Source organism: Podarcis pityusensis, assembly GCF_964106645.2.
Source record: "Podarcis pityusensis genome assembly, chromosome: 5".
NCBI classification, from domain to species: Eukaryota; Metazoa; Chordata; class Lepidosauria; order Squamata; family Lacertidae; genus Podarcis; species Podarcis pityusensis.
In genome coordinates this window covers 77,999,654-78,021,841 of record NC_138032.1, presented here as the reverse complement: position 1 = coordinate 78,021,841, position 22,188 = coordinate 77,999,654, and the positions used below count along the sequence as shown (strand labels likewise).

Genomic DNA, 22,188 nt, shown 5'->3' with positions numbered 1-22,188 from the left:
ACCTGAAGTTTCCCCACAGATTTAGAAATACATTAATTCTACAATATGAATGTCAGATCCCAAATGTTAAATAATGGACATTATGTGATTTAACCACTAAGATTCCCTGGATGGCCAAGAAAAATAGCCAACATTCATTTTGTTTGCTGTACTGGTACATGTTTCAAACACAATCCTTTTCTTCTTGCCTTTCCTCAGCATAAACAGGCACTTTAAGTCTCAACTGGGTGACAGAAATTAGCAAAGACACTTGGGCCTCTGTATCAAACACATGCTCCCTCCTAAGAACCCTCTTGGGTTAATCTAATCTTAGGAGCAGTGCCAGAAAGTGCCCTTCCCCCCAAAGGCAGAATTTTTGGAGAACTAACTATGAGACATCACAGAACCAGTTTCAGTGGGAGTTAAGACTTCTTTGCAAGTAGCAAGATCAAATATTCTTTGTTAAGACTGAAGCCAGAAACAGTATTACTGTCGTATAGAAAAACTAAATACACCAAGTAAAGGTTACTTCTTATCATGCTCTGAAGAGAGATGGGAGGACACATTCTGGAAAACATGACACTAGTATACATCCCTCTACTTGTGAGGAAAAAGTTGATTAACTCTGAAATGCTCCAAATTTTCTCTTTACATGTGCACTGTCTCCAACTGCATGTATGTTTCCATGGTACTTTGCACTTCCATCTGATATATCTCAGAAGTGCCCCAAGTCTTTCCAAAGTAAAGAGGAAACATGGTTCTAAGTGGCCTGAGCCAACTCAAGGTGTGAGTTTAGTAGAATCCCGAGCATAATTTTTCCTAAGAACAAACTGGGCTTGTCTTGATAGGATCGTAGTCAAAATGGGGCAACTGAGAAAGAAGAGGGAGATGCTTGTGTCTTTGAGTCGCACCTCCCCCGGCCCCGCAAAAAACCCCAAAAACTCAAAGAGGGCTACCCTCCTGAAAAAAACAGCACAATGAGGACGAAACATGCTAAGTATCTATGGGATGACTACTGGAAAAGAAAAAAGGAACACGAGGGGAGGGAATAGCTAGCTGCCATCCTAAACAGAAGCACTCCTTTTATAAGAGAAAATGCACTGTAACTTTTTGTTGCAGGTCCTCTGTATTGTGCAACCGTCAATTGCAGTCACGGGAAATGAGCTCGCAGCAATGTACCGCCCTGAGGATCTATTTTCAACTTTCACAATGTCAAAGCCACTCTTTTGCAAGAACATTACCTGGGTGTTTGATCTTCATGGCTCCTGGCCCACTGGTACGTTTCTGCATAGCCAGTATATTCACTATATTGCTCTGTACCTGGTGGGGGGAAAGGTCACATTTTAAAAGCCACCATCAGCTGAGATTTTCCTCTCCTCTGTAGTCATTCCCATTCTGAATACCTGTTCATTAAGGATGTTAGGAAATGTCATTTGAATAAGCAAAAGCAATGTAGTTTGGATCCAGAAAAGCCAAATGCACAAATAAATCTATGCAAGAGAGCTGTTCCAGAATATGTATACCAACAGTTGAACAAGTTGCCAAACTTTGTTACCAACCATCTTTCTCTGTCTCTGCTAAACAAATCATTTTACTGGTATTATGGCTATATGCTGAAAAGGAAGTCTGAATGCCTTGCACATGGGAAATCAGCTTGTCAAAATCCAAAGTGAATAAAACAAGTTTGCAAAATTCTAGTGTAGCGGGGGGTGGGGGGAGAGAAGGAGAAAATTGTTTGGTTAGCAGTATTGTAATTCGCTGACTGCCTTGTTGAAACTGAAGGAGGTTGTCATGCTTGATCGGTATAGAAGGCCAGGAAAGGTTGCACTGTCTTGGGGCCTGAAACTGTCTGATGAGCTTAGAATAATCATCTATCCTTTCATATAACATAGTCAGGGAAGTGAGTTTCAGTCCAATTTTAAGAACCTTCTCACAATTTCTAAGCCATGGATTAGAAAGTTCATCAAAACCAAATAGCTGTGGTATCATACATATTATTATTCACAATACACTTGGATTTAATACTGGAATATGAAACCAGACAGATGATGAATAGCAATGCCTTCACTAAAGCATATGGAAAGGAAAACCTTCTCCTTTGTTAAGATGAATCAATTCATCTTTATTTAAAAAGGCTTTAAAATAATTTTAATTGTTCTTTTCCTCCGTTACTGTTTCTGTGCCTTCTACTTGGGACTACTTTTTATGTTCACCACAGCTACATAAGTGAGAACTGGGGAAGGGTATAAGAGGGAGGCATGAAAAAATGACAACTTTGGTGTCTCCCTCACCATTTGTGAGAAAATCTCTTTTAAGAAAACTGTAATAAATGCAACTTGCCTATCAAATTGCAGTTTGGTGATATCGACCATGTTCATACAAACACAAAGTATGTTCATTTTCATTTTAGCAATGTGTAATTACCTACAGCTATCAGACTCGTAATACATTTTCAAATTGCCTGTGCAACATATCCTGTATTTTATTCTATGAACCACCCTGAGATTCTGCCCATGAAGGGCAGAATATAAATAAAATAAAAATAAATGCAGGTATCAAAGCAAAACATCAGACTTCAACTATTCCCTCTGACCACTCAGCAGTTGGGAAAAGCCTCTGCTCTGTGTTTCATATTTGCTACTGTGATGATCTCAAACAGATGCTGGACAATTGCAACAAATCTAATTTCTTTCCAATCTCTCCGTCTCTTCTGCAAATTTCAGAGGCACAGTTACATCCATTAGGCCACTGAGTCAAGATGCATCATCGAAAGACTGTAATTTATTGGACAGATAGCTGCACACAGCAGAGACTCGTCTAAGCACAGATATGGAAGTAAGCCAAGGATCAAATGAGGATGATGAAATGGCTGTTTCCATTAAGGGAGCAGAACATTGCATCACAGATATTAATTAGAAAGTACTGTAATAAAGTAAAGTGCACAAAAAACCCTGAGAAATAATGCTTCCTTTGTTTGTTTGGCCGTCCCTCAGAAATAAAAGCATCCATTTTGGATTCAGAAGCCCTAAAAACTATTTGCATTTGCCCTCCGAACAGATTATGATACTCCTCTTTTTTATATATTTTTCAAGATTTAATTCAGTACATAGCAATCAACTAAGCTTCAACTTTTAGCAAACAATCCATATAGCTCAGGTCATTCTTAGTTTCTCTCTTCGGTTTGGGAAAATAAAACAAACGGCCATAGTAAATACATATACAATCACAATTTTCGGATCCAATTGGGAACCTCCAACTTGTGGGCCAATCTTGGCCCACCAAGCCATTTCCCCCAAACCACAGACACCTGCCCATCAGCTGATGTTATTGATCAATGCCTTTACTCCCTAACATCGTATCTGGTACCTGGATCATATGTTTTTTGCTGTTAACGGTAAAGGATCACATATATCCAAGTTGCCAGTTGTCTTTGTATTGTACTTTCCTCTAGGCTGGGTAACGCTCAAGAGTTCCCATGCATCTAACCAGCTGCATCATTTGACTTATGGCTCATTTTTAACTTTTGTCCCCCCAAGCAGCTCAAAGTGGCATAAATTGTTCTCCCTGCACCCCCATTTTATCCTCAGCCTGTAAGGAAGGTTAAGCTAAGATATAGTGACTAGCCTAATTTCACACACTGAGGCTAAGTAGGGATTTGAATCTGAATCTCCCTGATTCTAAAATGAGTCTAAACACATTGGCTCAGTTCCAGTGAATACATATCTTAGATTGCTGTCTTTTGCCCAATGATATGAACTGGGAGTAAGTTTCTGGAGTTATTTGGCACCAGGTTCACATGAGGTATGTGAATATTTCTCAAGTGTGAGGCTTACAAAAACTAACCTGTGATAATTAGACATTCATTGTGATCCAGGACTTCAGTAATGAGACGAGATACAATCAGTTCTGGATTGATTAAGAAGCGAATTTCTTCTTGCACCAGTCCTGCCCCAGTGACGCCACCTCCAACAAAGCGATTAGCAAAATCAACCTGACAGAGGTATAATTTTTGTGGTTACAGCACATTCAAACACATTTCCAACACCCCCAATAATGTAAACATCTGTTATACATGCTCATTTTTCATGTTCAGGTGGGGTTCTCTTAATCTTAACCACAAAATATTTAAGCAATGCTACCATCTAGCCTGAGCCATTTTACTGTGCTCCTTTTTTGTTAGTTAGTGCTTGCTTGTTGTTTCGTAATTCAGAACTCAGAATTACATGGCTACAAACATTTAAGCCCTGATTTTTTTTTAGATGACAAGTATACACAGAAAAGGTCACACCTGGCAGATTTCAATGAACTTTTTTCACTAGCACAAGGATTATTAGCACTAGTACAAGGAAACTGCCCCTCTCTCCTCCCCCATGTCATCCTCGAAATTGCTCTGGAGGGCTGGGGGACTCCAGCAGATTTAGGAGACACACAGGACAGAAGAGGGAAATAATATTCTGTTGTGTGATGAAAAATCCTTGAACTGATGGAACCTTAGCTGCCGTGCTACATTGAATAGAACCCAATGAACTTGGGATCCAAAGGCATCTTCACACATTATAGCCGTACCTTGGATTCCAAATGCCTTGGCTCCCAAACAAATCGGCTCCCAAACAATTGAAACCCAGAGGTGAATGTTCCGGTTATTGAAAGATTTTCAGAAGCCGAATGTCCGCCACGGCTTCTGTGGCTTCCAACTGGCTGCAGGACGTTCCTGCAGCCAATCGGAAGCCACACCTCGGTTTGTGAATGGTTCCAGGAGTCAGACGGACTCCGGGAACGCATTCTGTTCAAGAACCAAGGAACGACTGTATATTATTTACAGGTACATAAAAACATTTTTCTATGCCTGTAAATGTTAACGTGCACATAATAATAAATGCATGTTTCTTCCACACGATGATACACACAAAGTAGGGAAGTGGAACTGGCTGCAACCTCCTGCCACCTGGGCACACAATAGCAAACATGTAACACATGAAGTAGCCTAAGGAGATTTGTGTGTTTTATTTGCATTTCAGATGACTGCGATTATTTGTGTTTTAAAGGACTGATGAAATATTATTTGATACACTACATCCTTGGCCATCTGCAGCCTACCCTGGGGCACATTTAAGTCCTGTAATTAAATTCTATCAGCACTTTTCAGTCTAGGGAGATCTAAGTAAATGTATGATAGAAGACACCTGAAAGGAATGAGAGCTCACATTCACAATGAAAGGAACAAATTGCCAGATGATAACAAGCTGTACACTCTTGGCTTCTTTGTACAAAAAAGCATGTGGGATACACATATAATCAGTGCCTTGTTATCTCTTTCAAGTAATGTTCCTCTACTTTATGAGTCCCTGGGGTCTCTGTCACTAGTCTGATTAAAGAGAAAAGTAGATCAGCCTGTTCATACAATTGGTCATTGCCAGAGGCTCTTCTCTGAGTGCCCCTGCCAAATAACACACAGTAGACATGGCTGAGGAGACAGCTTTCTTGATGGTGGTGTCCCACTATGGAATGGTCTTCTACAAGACACTGACTTGGCATTTATGTAGCCATCTTTTCAGGACCAGGCAGAAATCTTTTTGTATTTTCCCAGGGTTTCTAAGATTTGTGGGGGTTTTTAGAAACGTTTGCTTGGAATTTGATCTGGTTTTAGATTGTGTCTGTTGTTTTACATTTCATGCTACTATTTTAATCTGGAGTTTTATAAATTGTCCTGATCAAAACATACTGAAAGGCAGGATATAAATTTATTAACTAACATCTGAATTGTTTAAAAAATAATGAGAGTTACAATAAAAACGCTGAAAGGCATTTGTGGTTGAACTATTGCTCAAAGTATAATGCATAAACCTCCCAAGAGACCTCATTCTAATATTTAGTCTGAGTCTGGCCAAGTAGAGGGATTTGTTCTGTTTATGCAGAATCAGAAAGCTACATAGCTGAAACGGGACTGACAATAACATTGCTGAGGTGAAATAGGGTGCATTCAATGCAAATTTGTACGGAACAACAAATGCATTATTAAATATTTTCCTGCCTCCAAGGCTACAGTTTTAAGTGGCTTGGGAGAAAATTTAATATTGCTTTGCAATGTTAAAACACACCTTGGTTTTAATGTATTTTCTGGCTCTTCAAGTGTAACAAAAGCTATAAAGTTATGCTTCAGAAGAAAATAATCACGACTTTAGAAAATGGCCTCATGTTTCAAGGAGAAGTATGAAAGAAAATCTGCTAGAGTGGAGTGACCATCATAGGCTCCTTACCTGTGTTTTGCTAGAACTACCCACTCCAGAGACATGGGAATGAAAAATGGATTGCCCAAGGTCACACACACACACACACACAAATGAGAAGTTAAGAACTTAAAGCCTTCGAACAATTCCCAAATTAAAATACTATAGCTTCCTCCACTGTACAGCAGCTATTACCTGAGCCAAATTAGTATTTATGTCATCAACTATAATTATATGAACTGTTGTCTTATTATATTCATTCTGCATACTGTAACAGTGCTCAAAGATTATAATCAGGGTCAAACCCCATAAAATAAGGGGCGGTATGAGGGCTAACAGTCTCTCTTCTCAGAACCACACTAATCTAATTCATGATAATAAGCCAGTCAACTAGATCAGTAAATGGTAGAAGAGACAATATAATGAACACAATAATGAGATCATGTAATTTTGCCAGCTACTAACAATATACAAACAACACTATGCACATTCTACTTTTTTGGAGTTTTTTTAAATTCCAAATTGTAACTTATGCTACTCCATGCGTTTTCTTAACACTGCAAAATGTATTACGGACACAATTTTTCATTAGCTCTTACAGTTGAGACTTTCCTCTCCCCCCCCCATGTGACCTTCATTTGCCCTGCTCCTGATTATGTGTGTCTCAGGCACATTGTTTTTATATGCTCAAACGCCTTGCCAAAGGGCAGGAAACAGTTATTTTGTCTTGTCTGCTCTTGCTAAGTAGTGGCTGCTAACTATGTTTTTCCCCTGGAGGCTTTCTAGAGAATGCTTTGTGATGAGGATGGGAAATCTGTGGCCCTCCAGATTTCAATGAACTCTCATCAGCCCTAGCCAACACAACGAATTGTCATGGATGATGGTAGCTGTAGTACAACATCTGGAAGGCCACAAGACACCCCCCCTATATTATATGGGCATTCCCCCATGATGCACCCCAGATTCCTGCAATCCACAACTGCATTTGGAAAATGGAGTTCCCACCCTTTCTGCATTGCCTAATAATTACTGATCCAAATTTCCTGCCCCATTTTACTGTAACAGGTCTTAAAAAAGGATGATGGTCTGTAACATTTTCCTTTTTTATTCAGAAGTGAGAAGCAAGTTTTAAGCAGGAAGACAGTGAGACACAAGTCCCAGAAAACATACAGAGATATGGGACACATAAGAGGTTCATTCAAATTTGTAACAGCAGTCCAGAGTTAGGAGATGTTACTTTTAAGGATGGCCTAAATGTCAGAGAAATGCCAAAATATGATATAGATTTTCTTCTTCTGGGATTTAATGCTATAACGCATCTAACTATAGTGTTCAGATAGGTTTATGATGTATATGTTATTTTGGAATATCATTTGTAAAATAAAGAGGGTTTTAAAAAAAAAGAAGTGAAAAACAAGGATGCAAACTGGATTTAAGTAGATTTTGTTCCATTAATGATCTACTATGGGAATAATGGGGACGCGGGTGGCACTGTGGGTTAAACCACAGAGCCTAGGACTTGCCGATCAGAAGGTCGGTGGTTCGAATCCCCGCAACGGGGTGAGCTCCCGTTGCTCGGTCCTAGCTCCTGCCAACCTAGCAGTTCAAAAGCACGTCAAAGTGCAAGTAGATAAATAGGTACCGCTCCAGCGGGAAAGTAAACGGCATTTCTGTGTGCTGCTCTGGTTCGCCAGAAGCGGCTTAGTCATGCTGGCCACATGACCCGGAAGCTGTACGCTGGCTCCCCTGGCCAATAAAGCGAGATGAGCACCGCAACCCCAGAGTTGGCCACGACTGGACCTAATGGTCAGGGGTCCCTTTACCTTTACTATGGGAATAATCTTCTAGGAAGTACTCCCAGGCAAGCCTCATTACAGTGAAGAGAAACAGCATGAGAGCACATTAATGGTCTTGTGCATCTCCCTGTGATTGCAATGAGGCTTGTGCAGAAGAACAACCCACAATTAGTTTGGTGTAAATCCTATTACTCTGGCATCCTAAGGCTGCTGAATGGGTTTTTAAGTATAAAAGGGATAAATCAACCATTATTAACGAAACAGGTACCAGCCACCCATACCAGACTTCAGAATTCAGTTCCCTCTCGGCTAAAACAACATCAAAATGCTTGTAGATATGGACAAGGCAGAATCGTTATCAATCTGTTTTAGCTGACTGGCTCTCACACCAAAGCAATTCCACTAGCAACAGACAATGCCTCCTGAACTACTGAACTGGTCATCTGCTGGGGCACTTCCAAAATAAAGGAAACAAAAAATAAAACTGTCAGCCTGTCACTTTCATACCCTGGAACCACCCCTCTCTTGTCGCTCTTCAATCTCGGTGTGACCTGAAGAACCTGGAGCTATCCGGGTATTCCGGTTGTCAATCAAAAGGTTATTCACAGAGTACACATGTGGAAAACAAGGTGAGCTGGAGACAATAGATAACGTTAAGGCTGTCAGAATAATCAATTCTGCTGTGTCTGTTATACTGCACACTAGTTTGGTACTTTCACATACCACCTAGGGCACAGCTGAATCATTCTGCTAAAATGCCCAATAGAACAAAAGTTTTGTTAGAGCATAGCACAAGCCAATATATTATGCTGCTTTTACCTGTAGCATCCCATGCCCGTTGCTCTCAATAGTGCCTTCATATGTGACATGCAACCTGGACAGCTTTTTCTGGGTTCTGTAAATACAGAAATGAGGAATGGAACAATACCTTATAGAGAGAAAATACATTTTCTTAAAAAAATCAATGTTATCATGTTGCAAATTTATAAGAAAAATGTCTCCTGTCAATCAATCTGTACTGAATTCTATAATAACATAGGATGGGTCGCACTTATGGTTAATTTTGATGAACCAATCCTACACAATATCTGCACAGTGAGAGGAATAGAAATCCAACATTAGTAGTACCCTAAAACCATGCTGTTTGCCACAGTGTTGTAAATGTTTGCACTTGGTACAGACCGTGGAGATGACAGTTCCCTTTAATTGGAGCACTATCCCTATACTGAGAGAAATTAAATAAAAATAAAAGGTTTGGCGGGAGTGTTAGCACAACACACATCATAGCAGTTTTGTGATTAGGCCCTATGGCCTTAATAAGTTTATTCTCATTAAATACAAGCAAGCAACAAGTCCCATGAGAGAAGGGCAATCAAACTCCATTTTGGATTCTGCATTGCTAGCATGCAAAGAATCAACAGCAGCTCTTGTTCTTTTACCATTTATATACCCAATTGAAGCTCTATAAATGCCTATTTGCTGGCACACAAAAACACCTATGGAAAGCATATCCACTGTTAACCTCAGACTGAATGCTGAGGGGAAAGGTGAAAATTTGTCACATATTGAGGAAAATGGAAAATCTATTTTATTTCTGCTGAAATGGAAAATTTAAAGCTTTCGGGTTTTCATTCAAAATGGCCCCATTTTGCTTATTCAAAAACAAAAAGAAGCATTGTACTATACTGCAAAAAAATTCCCTTCTGTTTCCTTTTTTTATAATACTCAAACTTTTTGATTTAATACCCATTCTTTATCTAGACAGAAATTTTTATTCTGCATAAAATGGTATTCCTGGCATATTTAATCATCCTGTAGTGCAATTAAACAGACAAGTTTAAATTAAGCTGCATTAGTCATATCTAGCTATTGATTTACTGCTCCTAAAAACCTTTATTTTGGCCCCTACTTGAACAAGATCCAAATGCTAACAGAAGAAATTAATAGGCTTCATAAAGCCATTTCTGTACAAAACTTGAGTGCCTTGGCATTAATGCAAAGTTACATTAGTCATTTCCAGAAGAAACAAAAAATTTAAAAAGCAGCTTTCTCACTGTGAAAGCATTTGACTGCTTAGCCTCACTCAGCTTAATGGGAAGCATGTGATCATTTATTAGCATACAGTTAAAGTCATTTAGAAAATAGCACTGAGACAGATCAATTTAATCTATAGAATGTACAAATATGGCCTTAGACCCCTAAAATGTTCTTGTGCGCGTGGAAGGCACTTCCGCTGATGGAAGGGTGGGCAGTTCCTTCTTCCTGCTGCAGCCCCCTTTGCCACGTAGCATCCTGTTACAGTCGTACCTTGGTTTTCAAGCAGAATGCGTTCTGGAAGTCCATTTGACTTGTGAAACATTTGGAAAGCAAGGCACAGCTTCCAACTGGCTCCCAATTGCGCAGGCACACCGGAAACAATAGTGGAAGCTGCGTCAGATGTTCTCCTCCCAAAAGAATGTTCAAAAACCAGAACACTCATTCCATTCAACAACCAAGGTACGACTGTATTAGGATTTGTTTCCTTCCAACCTGAGCCAAGAGGAGCAAAGTAGGTACAAGTTGCTTGTGTTTTGTAAACAATCGTTTATGACCTACTGCGAGGTGCAAACATGGTTGAAACAGAAGTTACAGAGAACTTGAGATATAATAATAACAATAACAACAACAAACAACAACTTTATTTCATATCCCAAAGCCATTTTCTACTCTGTGAAACTGACATGGATCAGTCATTAGCACAAAATGCTTATGCAACCAACCTGGGTTTCCTGACAACGCCCCCCCCCCCCCCAATCCCAGGATGTCAGGCAAAAGAAAAAAGCTGAAACATTACTGGGATTTAGGTAAACCAGCTCTAATCAAAATGCAACTATTTTAGGAGAGATATTTTACCCTACCTTTCCCAATCTGGAAATTCCTGTAGACACTGTCTTGTAAATGTCACCAGTCCAGTGGGTTCTACAAGAAAACAAACCCAAGTAAGCATATAAAAATGTAGCACTTCATTTCATTTGGAAGATAAATCTACAAAGGATGTACCTCTAGCACAGAAATGTTGCCAGAGAAACAATATGTTGAATATTTGTTTTTGTCCAAATAATTTTTATTGGCTTTCATGTAAATACAAGAACAACATATAACTAGTTGATTGCCTATATTAAGATGTTCATTCTTTGAAAGGGGGTACTGATGTTTGATTTTTAAACTGCAAGTGAACAGAGTATTGTAATCAAATAATAGATAAAAAACAAATAATGAACAGAAAATAGAAAATGAATGGTGGTTGTAATCTATTTATATTACCCATCTTACCTCTCAATTCATATTCTTTTGAATTTAAAACTACTAGAGGAGGTGTGTTCTCCACACTTTTTTTTGCTCAATTTTAAACTCTGTGTACCTTTATCTTGAGAGTGATTTTGAGGGACAGAAACCTATGAAGTGGTCTCTGGTAAAATAGAAAGACACATTTTATTTAAGTAACCTTCCTAGGAAGGGAAAGCTACATCCTTCTGATTTAGGAGCGTTAACCTGATCCTAGCTACCTTTTCCCAATGAAGGAGAATGTACTACAACGTATGTAAGCCTAAGCAACAATTTAAGTTTGATTTCTTCTAATGGATTAGAAGTGGGACGGCGATGGGCTCCAATAGTGAACCCTTCTAAGGTATGCATTTGAAGGTGCAGAATGAAAACAGGATTGATCTGTATGAGGGTCTGCCTACTTCAGAAAAATGTAGTTACTCCAGTGTTCTCCAAAGGTGAACTCAGAAAGGGAGATAAACCTCATGACTCTGGCTTATTTCCGAAAATAAATCTGCGTGACAGGTAGAACTCAAACTAAACATGTAGATTGTTATGTGCAAGGAAATGGCTGCATCTTAGAAATCTAAAGAGGCATTGATTGTTGGTCTCTGTTAAAAGTTTTGGTGAACATAATTAAAAACATTAATAGTGTAAACCCAATTAAGGTTGCAATCCTGTGCACACTTTCCTAGGAGCAAGCACCACTGAACACAGTGGTATTTCCTTCTGAGTAGCTATGCACAGAATTGCCCCCTGGAAATGTTTCATCTCTTGTGGTTTGCTATGATTTGGCTTACTAGTTTGCTAACCTAATTCATAAGGGAAGAAGACGTGAAATATCCTGGCAAATGACTTTATGGAAAATGTTTGAAGAGTCTTGTTACCAAGCTAGAAATTCTAAGATATTCAAAAGGTTAAACAGAAGCTTTGTTTGTTTTCCACAGGCAGCGATTTCTGCACAAACCTTGTGTTTACTCACAAGAGGACTGCCATATTATGAGATTATGTTTCACAAATTAAATGTTTGTCTTCTGGAAACAAAGCTCTTGGTTTTCAGCAACTCAGGATAACGTTACAGGTGATTTAATTACTGTTTGTAATAAAATAAGTTTTGGGAATGGAATATTTAATTTCTTTTCATTTGAAAGATGAATTACTGTTGTCTTCTTATTAATTACATGGAAAAAAACAAATATGCCATTTTGTCTCCATCAAAAAAGAGGCTACATGTTACTAATAAAAGGCTAATAGTCACATCATTACCTTCAAAAAAACGAAAATGAAAAAAGGGCAAAATAAAAACTTGGGCAGTATAACAAGATTAGATATTTCCACTGGAAAAATACAGCATGAGAAGGAGATGTGAAACTATTGGGTTACATCCACTAGTTAGAGTAGACCTTTTGATATTAATGGAGCTAAATTAGTTGTGCCCATTAATTTCAATGGGCCTATTCTGAGTAGGATAGCACTGGAGAGAACTCACTGATTTTGCCAGACAACCACATGTATGCCATCATGACTAATTTCAGTTTGATTGCTAGCCTGCTTTTCGTATTCTCAGGTAATTTAGATTAAGATACGTACATATATATATATATATATTTGTGTATACATATGTAAAAGTGTGCATATATAATTAGTATATCCATTTTTAAACTACTGCTCAACTACAGCTATACAGAAGTATTTTGAATATGACTGCATTAGCCATCCTGGGCCCTACAATCAATGGAGGCCCTGTTGGTGGTCATGACCCCATGAGAAGGCCTTCATGGTGGTGGTTCCCCATTTGTGGAATACCCTCCCTGAAGAGGTGCATCTGCCCCCTCATTAACAAAATTCCGGAGGACTTTAAAAACATGTGTGTTCTCTAAATAATTTGATGGCTGAAAGATACTGTTCCTGGAAATCTTGAAATTATTATGGGAGAATGTGACCGTTTTAAAATGTTTTACTTTTCTCTGTGACTCTCCTGAAGTAGCAGAAAAGGGTTTTCAGTTTCTCAGGCTTCCTTGGCGAACGCCCTTCAAATAACCTACAAAAAGCAAAAAAGGGGGGGGGGATTATTATAATTCAGCAATTTACTAACCAACGGAAGCAAGGGGTGACTTGAATGAACAATTAATTATAGCAATTCTTCAAATAGGGAGGCTCTAGTATAAAATTTGATTTAACCTGAGTTAAAGACAGTCCAGTATTAGCACTGTACACATCAGTTCCTGACATATCAAAGAAACCTCAAATTTCTTAAGCACTCTGTTGTACAAAGAAGCCTGAAAATGTGACATGAAGGCTGGCAACGTTAACCTTGGCATATGGGAATCCCTTGCAGACAATCGCAGAGCCTGGAGACTGTCAGGTAATGTATCCATAGCAGTGACCAGAGGAAGAATGACCGCTGGGAGGAGCGCAGAGAGAAGAAACCCCATAGTGCACCTGTAGCAGCACGTCCAGATGCCTTCATCTGCCCCAGCTGCAACAAAACATGTCTTTCCTGTATTGGTCTCTACAGCCACAGCAGGTGCTGTAACCCCACAACTGTTTGACTTTATGCCTGAAGGAGTACTACTCCATTGTCTACCAAGATCAATGGATGCCAACAACAACAAAACTACTTACCAGTTCCATAAATTTAAAATGGCCTAGGACGCATACTGACTTTCTGAGCACACATTCTTCATGAACTCATTGCAATATATCTGATGGAAATATACTAGATTTGTGAGTATATTTCTCATGGACCACTCAGACAACTGTTGAGTTGTTTTTTAAATTATTTCATTTTATAATGTATATAAAGCAGAGAGAACAATTATAAGATGAAATTTAAAAGATGAAAAACAGAACTCTAAAACAGGCATGTAGAAGTAAGCTACACATGAGTTAAAATAACAAAGTCCAAGACTATCAAAATTATCAGATCATCAAGTTTAGTTCCAGATTTGCCAAGCTTGTGACGAGAATTGTCATGAAAATGATTGTTCGGCAGTATATGTCAAAAAGGAATGCCGTATCATAGAAAATGTGTCTTGAGGTTCCAGTCACACAACTACTGAGTATTAATTATTTTTCTTCGCCTGATATTTTCCTGAATTGAATTAGAACTAATATGTTTGATTCCTTTCCTTTCAATGAACAGGAAAATGTTGTAATTTTCTTATTCCTGGAAAAGGAGCTACATGAATTAGTTTTTCAGGTGCTATGCTGTTCCTGTGCGTAGACCATTTGTGTGAGCAGTTTCATACATAGTTAACCAACTGCAGTGACATCTGCATTGGCTTTAGTGGTAAAGAACTCAGAATCTAATTCTAGAATATCTGAAGAGCTATCTACATCCCCTCAAGTGAAAAGATTACTTTTACTGACTTATACCTCAATGGCGATGTTAGGAAGGAAAAATTTCACTACTCAAGAAACATTCCCAATTCTTCTTCTTCACTGCATTTTAAAGCTTTAGAAAACTGCACTCTAAAAAAACACCTAGTGTTTAAATAAACCCTTTTATGAAAACCAACCTAAGAGACATCCTCTATTTTTAGTCATTAAGGAAGAACATACTTTTACCTCAAATCATCATTTAAAATAAAAATAAAAATGTGTCATCTACCTTCCAGCAACCTGCCCTTACACTGCTTAATCTGATTTTAGAAAGACGAAAAACGTCTTTATGGGTAGCATAATGCAATTTGCCTGGAGAGAGAAATTGTGGGGACTTCAGAAGCAGAATGCCTCTAGTTGCATGTTCACTAAAAGATATCAGATATAGTAAAAGCCCTTTGGGGGATGCAATCTCGTTTTTAAAAACTATTCTTGAAATACTGAAATGTTAACTGGGAATGGAAAGTGACGTAATAGCATCCAACTAATTCCATTTGTTAGAAAGGCAGACAAGCTTTTACAGTATACAAAACAAAAAGAACAAAAAGAACCCATTACCCTTCAGGTTTTCAGTACTGAAATGTATTTAGGTTTTTTAGTTTGCAGAAGTTAACTTACATGAAAGGTACAATAAGGAAAAAATAAGGGTGGGTTTCAGCTAACAAACTCTGTCAGCAGATGTTCTGCACTTCCTCCCCACTTGTCCCACCCACTACATGCTCTCTCCCCCCCCCCCCCCAGTAGCTTTTGGGTTTTGGAGAACCCTGTGAGCCACCTGCAGGGGGGAAGAGAAGAGGGTTTGTTCTGCCTGGCAAGCCGAAATGCTTGTACAGACAGAATGTTTGTCACACTGCAATATTGAATTCTACTCTATAATTTTAAAGTAAGATCCACTTTAAAATAATTATGCAAATCAAGACAACAATTTTAAAAAAGAAAAAGGGATTTCTCGTGGTTTAGATGACCTTGAAAATAACTATATTTCATGCTTTTATTTTGCCCAGTTTTTAGTGTGAGTTAACGTTCAGACTCACAGTTTTTACACTGAATTGTTTCACAAATAAATAAGATATCAATTCAATTTCCATTGTACTTCCTCTCTGCTTTAGCCAATTTCTCTATCTCCCTGCCCTTTCGGGGGAAGGGCTACTTCTTCCTTCTTTGGCCACTGTTGGCCCTACATAGAAGACTGGGGAAGAGGTCCTTTATACAGCTCTTCCATCAGCAGCTCCAACAACCACCTCATTGAGCATTCCACATGACACGAGTTGTTAATATCATCCATTTGATGAAATCTACATGCTACAATGCATTTCCTGCCAATGAGGAGTGAAGACAAACTCTAGTGAAATCCTTGGAATTGAGATGTTTTGCGTTGTTTTAATTGTTATACCATATTTTTTTACCAGGGACATTTCTTTAAGAACTTTTTTTCCTTGAAAGGCTGTATATAAAAAAATATCAATAAATAAAACCAAGTCTGTGCACAAGAAATATAGATCATACTTGTGCACTCTGCATAGCTCAGTTTTGTGGGGTACAACACCACCAATCCTATTTTGCACATTTTACATTGTTTTAAAGATGGAAAACAGAAACCAGCCTGAACAGGCAAATCATCTTACGATATTATAGTTTCAATAGAAGTTTACAAACACAAGAAACTGGTTCACTAGTAAGAACTTAATCATGCCTGCGTGTTTGTAATGAATGTCAAAAGAAATGAGTCAGGACAGTCATAGTTGCTAGGGATGCTCTAAGCAATTAACACATTGATCCCCACCCCACCCACAACTCTGAATGACAAGAATATATGAGTATATTTTATTACAGTTTCTCAAGCCACACTGCAGCCCAATCCCAAAGCAATTCCCTGATTGGAATTCAGATAATCAATTTACTAATGCAAGAATCCAGCAGAAAAACAAGTCATTTAAGAAATAAATCTCATTACGGAGCAGTCTAAGTAAAAGACAAAGCTCAGCAAGCTCAGCTTTACATTGCAGTAATTGATAAATTACTTGCAGTTGCATATTTCCCTCCAGTACGCCACTTTTGTCCAGAACAAGATGCTCTGTCAAACTGCCACATGGCTACTTCAATTTAGAAGAGAGATGTAAAACTTGAACAGGGCTGATCATTGCTGCAATCCACAATTTGTCTTTGACCTTCCAGCCTCTGAATAAATACAGCAGCAATATTAATCAAATTGAAGACATTTTAAAGAGAGATTTAAGCATTCTGAAATAATATGGAGACATATGAGAGAATGCCAGAGGTCTTCAAAATGCAGGGTATATTATGAGAAATGCAACCAAGGTTGTCCAGCTACTACTATGGTTGTGATTCGGTTTTGATCATGTTCTGAATATGGTGATCCTGCTGTTATTCCCCTTATTCATCTGCTACTGGAAGGCTAGGTTTTATGCTGTTTGTGTTTCTATTGTTACTGGTTTATGGCAAGCTTCCCGTTTCAAAAACTGTTTTTTATTTTATGTCCTGTTAGTCACTTTGACTTTCCTTTGAAAAAGAAAAGACAAGAGAAAACTGGCATCAATTTCCAGGTAAATTTGTAATATTCTGATGCATAAATTCTGAAAATATTTTCCACCATTTTTTTAGCCCCTGCCCCGCCCAAGTATTAAGTAGGCTTATCATTCCTTATTTTGCAGTTGATGCATAGGGCTGGCAAGAAAAAACTCCTATTTGTGTGGTCCGTATTATGAAAGGAAGATCGCATTCAAGGAAGTCATACTCAGAGGGGACTCACCAAAATCAATGAACCTGGTCAACGTAAGTCCATTACTTTTGATGAGTCTGCTCTGAGTAGGACTTAGTTGGATGCAATGCAGAGGACTTATTTTAGAAATCATTTTCCAGCTACATCATAGCAGCACTTTGTCTTTTCCTCCTCTAACATCTAAGTACTGCTTTTCACATCCAGCAGTGAATTAGGCAGTCAATTGAGCATAAAATGGGTGTTTGCAGATTACTTTTTTTTCTTTTTTACAAAATTGAGAGACATGAGAATTATTCACTACCCAATTAGATTTTATGCTTTCAGATGAGATAGCCTCAAAGCAGCTTGAAATGATGTCACACACAAAGTGATGTAGAAAACAAACCTTTAGTTATGGCTGCAAGTCTTTTCAAGTTAATTAAGTAAATGAGCTTCAATTTCTCTATTTACATAGAAAGTAGCTTAGAGGCTTTAGATTCCCCTGGCTTCAAGCTTAAGGAACACACCTCAACCATTTAACCTCACAGGCAATATCTTCTTAGGTTTATTGCAGTCAAGCAAATGTCAGGTGTAATATCATCTCCACACAATTAAAAATATTGTCTTGTTTCATCTAAAAGTGAATTATTTCATGCACTTGCCACATTGAAGCCATTCCCCTGCCACCGCGCTCCACAATGTGTGATAACCCATATCACACACTGCTGCTCACTGCTGCATGCCAACGCATTCATCATCCCTAACCACTGAGCATGATGGCTGGGCTGATGGGAATTGGAGTTCACAACAGCTGAAGAATACCACGTTGGCAACCTCTGTACTAGCCAATAAAGAACAACAGGCTATTGTATTTTTCTTTCTTTCTGCGACTAGTTCATACAATTCACACTTGGGGAAGGTCTTTAGAACCAGTTTTAGGCCTACATACTGGACCACCCTGGCTCCTGAAAACATCCAGGTGTTTGAAACCGGTTTATATGTAGACGGTAAACAGAATCAATTTTCATAAATATAATATGGAGCTTTATCCCCTAATCAGATTACTCTGAACAAATGAAAAAAAAATCCCACAGAGAATACTCATTAATGTTATCAAATGGATGTTTATGGTAAGAGAGAATTACATTACAGCTAAATTAGATTGTCCAATCTCCCTGTGTAAACACAATATGCAACATAATAGTTTCCTTTCTTAAAGCTATTCCATAAAGATGCATATATCTTAACTAGTGTACATTTCCCCACTCTCCCATTTTTTAAAAAAGAAGTTAACAAACTTTCCTTGTTGACACTAAAATGATGTCAGGGAGTATTGCTTCTGCTGCCTTTAAACAAAAGAAGCATATTCTAGTTTTAAGCTTAATATTTGCATGAAAATTCATATTCAGAATTGTGTTTCAGGAAAAGAAGGATCGATCAGTAATTTTCTACTTGATGTGAATGCAATTTTGTTAATGAAACTTAAAAATGACTGAATCTAGGGAGGAAGGACACAAAGGCTCTTCTGCAAGTCTTTTGGATCAAAATAAGCATGGAGGGGGGAAGAGGCAGTTACAGTAATTATATACTCTCTGATCTCCAGCTGTATTTGGACTACAATTCCCATCATCCATGACTAGCTAAGGATGATGGGAGTTGTCGTCCAAAAACAGCTAGAGACCCAAGTTTGGGAAACACTGAGCTAGATTAACAAAGGAAAGTAACCCCTCCCCCATTTCTGGTTTTGCTGCTATGTACGTTTTGATGCTTTTATACACTAAGTTTGATACAATAAGAGTAGCTGTGCTAACTGATGTTCAATGCTGCCTTGAGCAATTGGGAAAGGTGGGGTATAAATGGTTTGAAATGATTTTTCAGCCAGAGGTTCTCTCACAGATTGTAAATAGCAGGCCAGTCTTTTGAACTGAAGTTTTTAAAGAAACTACATGGGAGGGGCAACACTACGCCCACTTACTCAGGTGTAAGCCCCACTAAACTCAAGAGACTTGTTTTTGAATAGACATGCATAAGATTGCTCTGTGAATTAGCATGATCCCCTTTAATTTATAAGACTTAAAAAAATATATAAAGCTCCACATGTACACAAACCAAATAATCACCTACATTCCTAAAATAGTTATTTAGGCAAAATATTACACATGTGATATATATCACATGATTTTTTTTAAAAAAAACACCCAGAATACACCCTTCTCAAGTGGCTATTTTTACACCAGCAAATATTTGATTTGCCTTTCATTCTTCTGCAAAAATCACAGAAGAAAAGCAATATGGAAACATTTTTAGATACTTACTATTGGCAGAAATCTAAGTGAGATTGGCAGCGAAGGCCAGAGGGACAATAAAATTTGGAATGTCCCCTTGCAATAAAAGCCTGGTCCTTCACATGTTTACTCAAAAGTAAATCCAATCAAGTTCAATGGGGCTTACTCCCAAGTAAGTGTCCACAGGACTGTAACCTAAAGGGGCCTTCCAGGCAAAGTAGCTTGCAAGTGTCATTCATTCTGAGACAGTATGTATGCCTGATTTCTGCTCCCTGTTGCACTTCCTGTGTTGTTATCCCCTCACTGGTATTATCTGAAAGCAGTCAAATACAAGAAGAAAGTCCTTATGTTCCAATTCCAATACATAAAGATTCCTAAAAATTCTGTCAGCTGGATGTTTCAAAGCACTTTGGATCACTTGCTGTCATCAGCATGTAAGAGTACCAAGCAATGGTATACTTGAGAAGATTTAAGGGAAATAAAATACATAGTGTTCTCAACCTTTTGTACCAAGTGTCTCTTGTTTTGATAAAACAGATTGATGGTCCTGTCAGATCTCAAGACACGCAACCGAAAGTTTTCTGTTTAATATGTACATATTAAATGTGTCATTTCATTTTATTACCTAAAATGGCCAGGCCCTACACAATGTAAAAATGATATTTCCTAAGAGAAGGAATATATCCATCTAAGGAAGGTGCTAAACCTAATCTGCCAAGCACGTCTTAGCATCCAATTGATTTATTTTTATTTATTTATTGAAAACGGGTGCAGTTATAAATGGAATGGTTTATGTAATTTTACTTAAGTGTTTACAAGCAACAATTTGATGTAACCCTGGGATCTGAGGATAGAACTCCTAATGTCTTTTCTACCCAGATGTATGCTTTCATAAGAGACCCTCACTAAGCATTTTGGAGAACTTTTGGTGGTTGTCACCTACTTTTAACTACAAGTAGCTGTGAATGCACTATGCTCCCAGAAAGGGCTGTGTCCAATGTGATAAAATACAAAACAAAAAAACAAGCATGTATAACCCTGAACAACAGAGAAGAGGACAAGGGAACAAAAGTTAAAGAACCCCCCAATCATCTAAGCTGGTCTGCCAACAAACACACTTTCCACTGCCATTGCTCATGTCAAGACAGATAAAATCTATGCGTTGGGCTTTAGTTTTGGAATTACTGTTTCATTATGCATTGAAGGATTTTAACTGGGTTCAAATGAAATCTGAAATTAACACAAGCATGTTAAAATATACCTTTAAAAACTCTGATAACTAGATTCCTAAGCTTCTATCAATGATTTGGATCCTAAGACAAGTTAACTTGAAGGAACGTTTCCAGTCTCTTCTTTGTCCTGTAGCCATCTGCACCCCTTCTCAAGTATCTTGAATAGGTTCAGGTGGGGCGGAGGGGTTTCTGAGTAATGTGGGAAAGGGCATGGGGGTTGCTAGACCCCTAAATTGCGTCCACCTGATTTGGGGCAAATTCTGCCCTCCCCCAAGCAACCCTCTGTGCCCTATCACACATTTTCAACAAGAGAATTTGTTGCCTTCATGTCTTGACTCTGGGCTTCCCAGAAGCATCATTCTGGCCACTAATGGAAATAGGATGCTGTGCAAGATGGACCTTCAGTCTGATACAGCAGGGCTGTTCTTATAAATGGGGAAGTGTTGAAGGAAGTGACAAGTGAGGGGAAGGACCACTATTAGAATTGAAGCGGTGAGCATGATTAAATGGAAGGAAATTAGCACTCTAACAATAAAGATTATCTTCACCGATTATGAACAGTTCTGCTCATTTTAAGCTCCATAACATTTCCATCAATAACTTTAGTCTCAGATCTACTTTTCCATATTTTCCAAATCTCACAAAACAGGTTTGTCAGGAATCATTTCCTATTTTAATGAGATTCTTTCAGGAATTAGCAATACAATATGGACAACTTCTCCCCTACAGCAAGACACTCCTGAGTATCAGCTACTTAAACTGGCACCATACCTGTTGAAGTTAATATCTGGATAGCTGGAATATTCTGATTTCATCTTGGCATTTCGCCGGGGGAAAGTGCAGAAGAAGGCATTTGCTAGCAAACTAGCAGTCTGCTCCTGTGACATGGTGATGGAGTGGTTCATTTTTTGTTTCAGTAGAGGTACTGGCTAACAAAAGGGCAGAAAGATGGACATAATTAGTTTAGCAATTCAAAAAACAAAAACAGAACCATCACCCAGAACCCAGGAGAACAAAATTACATTTACTAATTTAGAGCAAAAGTAATTTAGGGGCCTTAGTGGGTTCTTAAATCAGCAGCACCATTAAAATCAAGAGCTGTTTATCCAAGATGATTGGGAAGTCTTGTTTGACGAACTGGAGATTTCTAATCAATAACAACAAAAAATGTCAAACAAAGCACCACTAGTCTGAACAAAAAGGAAGCATCCATAGGAACAACGGATGCAATATGATTAATCGTGAAGGAAAAATAAAACATCA

General features: G+C 38.4%; 1 protein-coding gene across 2 annotated transcripts in view; it reads right to left on the bottom strand.

Moving 5' to 3' along the window:
* PARG (poly(ADP-ribose) glycohydrolase) overlaps window positions 1-22,188 on the bottom strand; it is a 70,178-nt gene that overhangs the window by 9,167 nt on the left and 38,823 nt on the right. For both annotated transcript variants that reach the window (XM_081004911.1, XM_081004912.1), the window contains exons 9-14: window positions 21,697-21,854; window positions 13,267-13,346; window positions 10,900-10,960; window positions 8,822-8,897; window positions 3,823-3,970; window positions 1,221-1,299 (exon numbers count right to left, since the gene is read on the bottom strand). In XM_081004911.1, coding sequence (XP_080861037.1) covers window positions 1,221-1,299; window positions 3,823-3,970; window positions 8,822-8,897; window positions 10,900-10,960; window positions 13,267-13,346; window positions 21,697-21,854 — 602 coding nt within the window. The remainder of the gene's footprint in view (window positions 1-1,220; window positions 1,300-3,822; window positions 3,971-8,821; window positions 8,898-10,899; window positions 10,961-13,266; window positions 13,347-21,696; window positions 21,855-22,188) is intronic.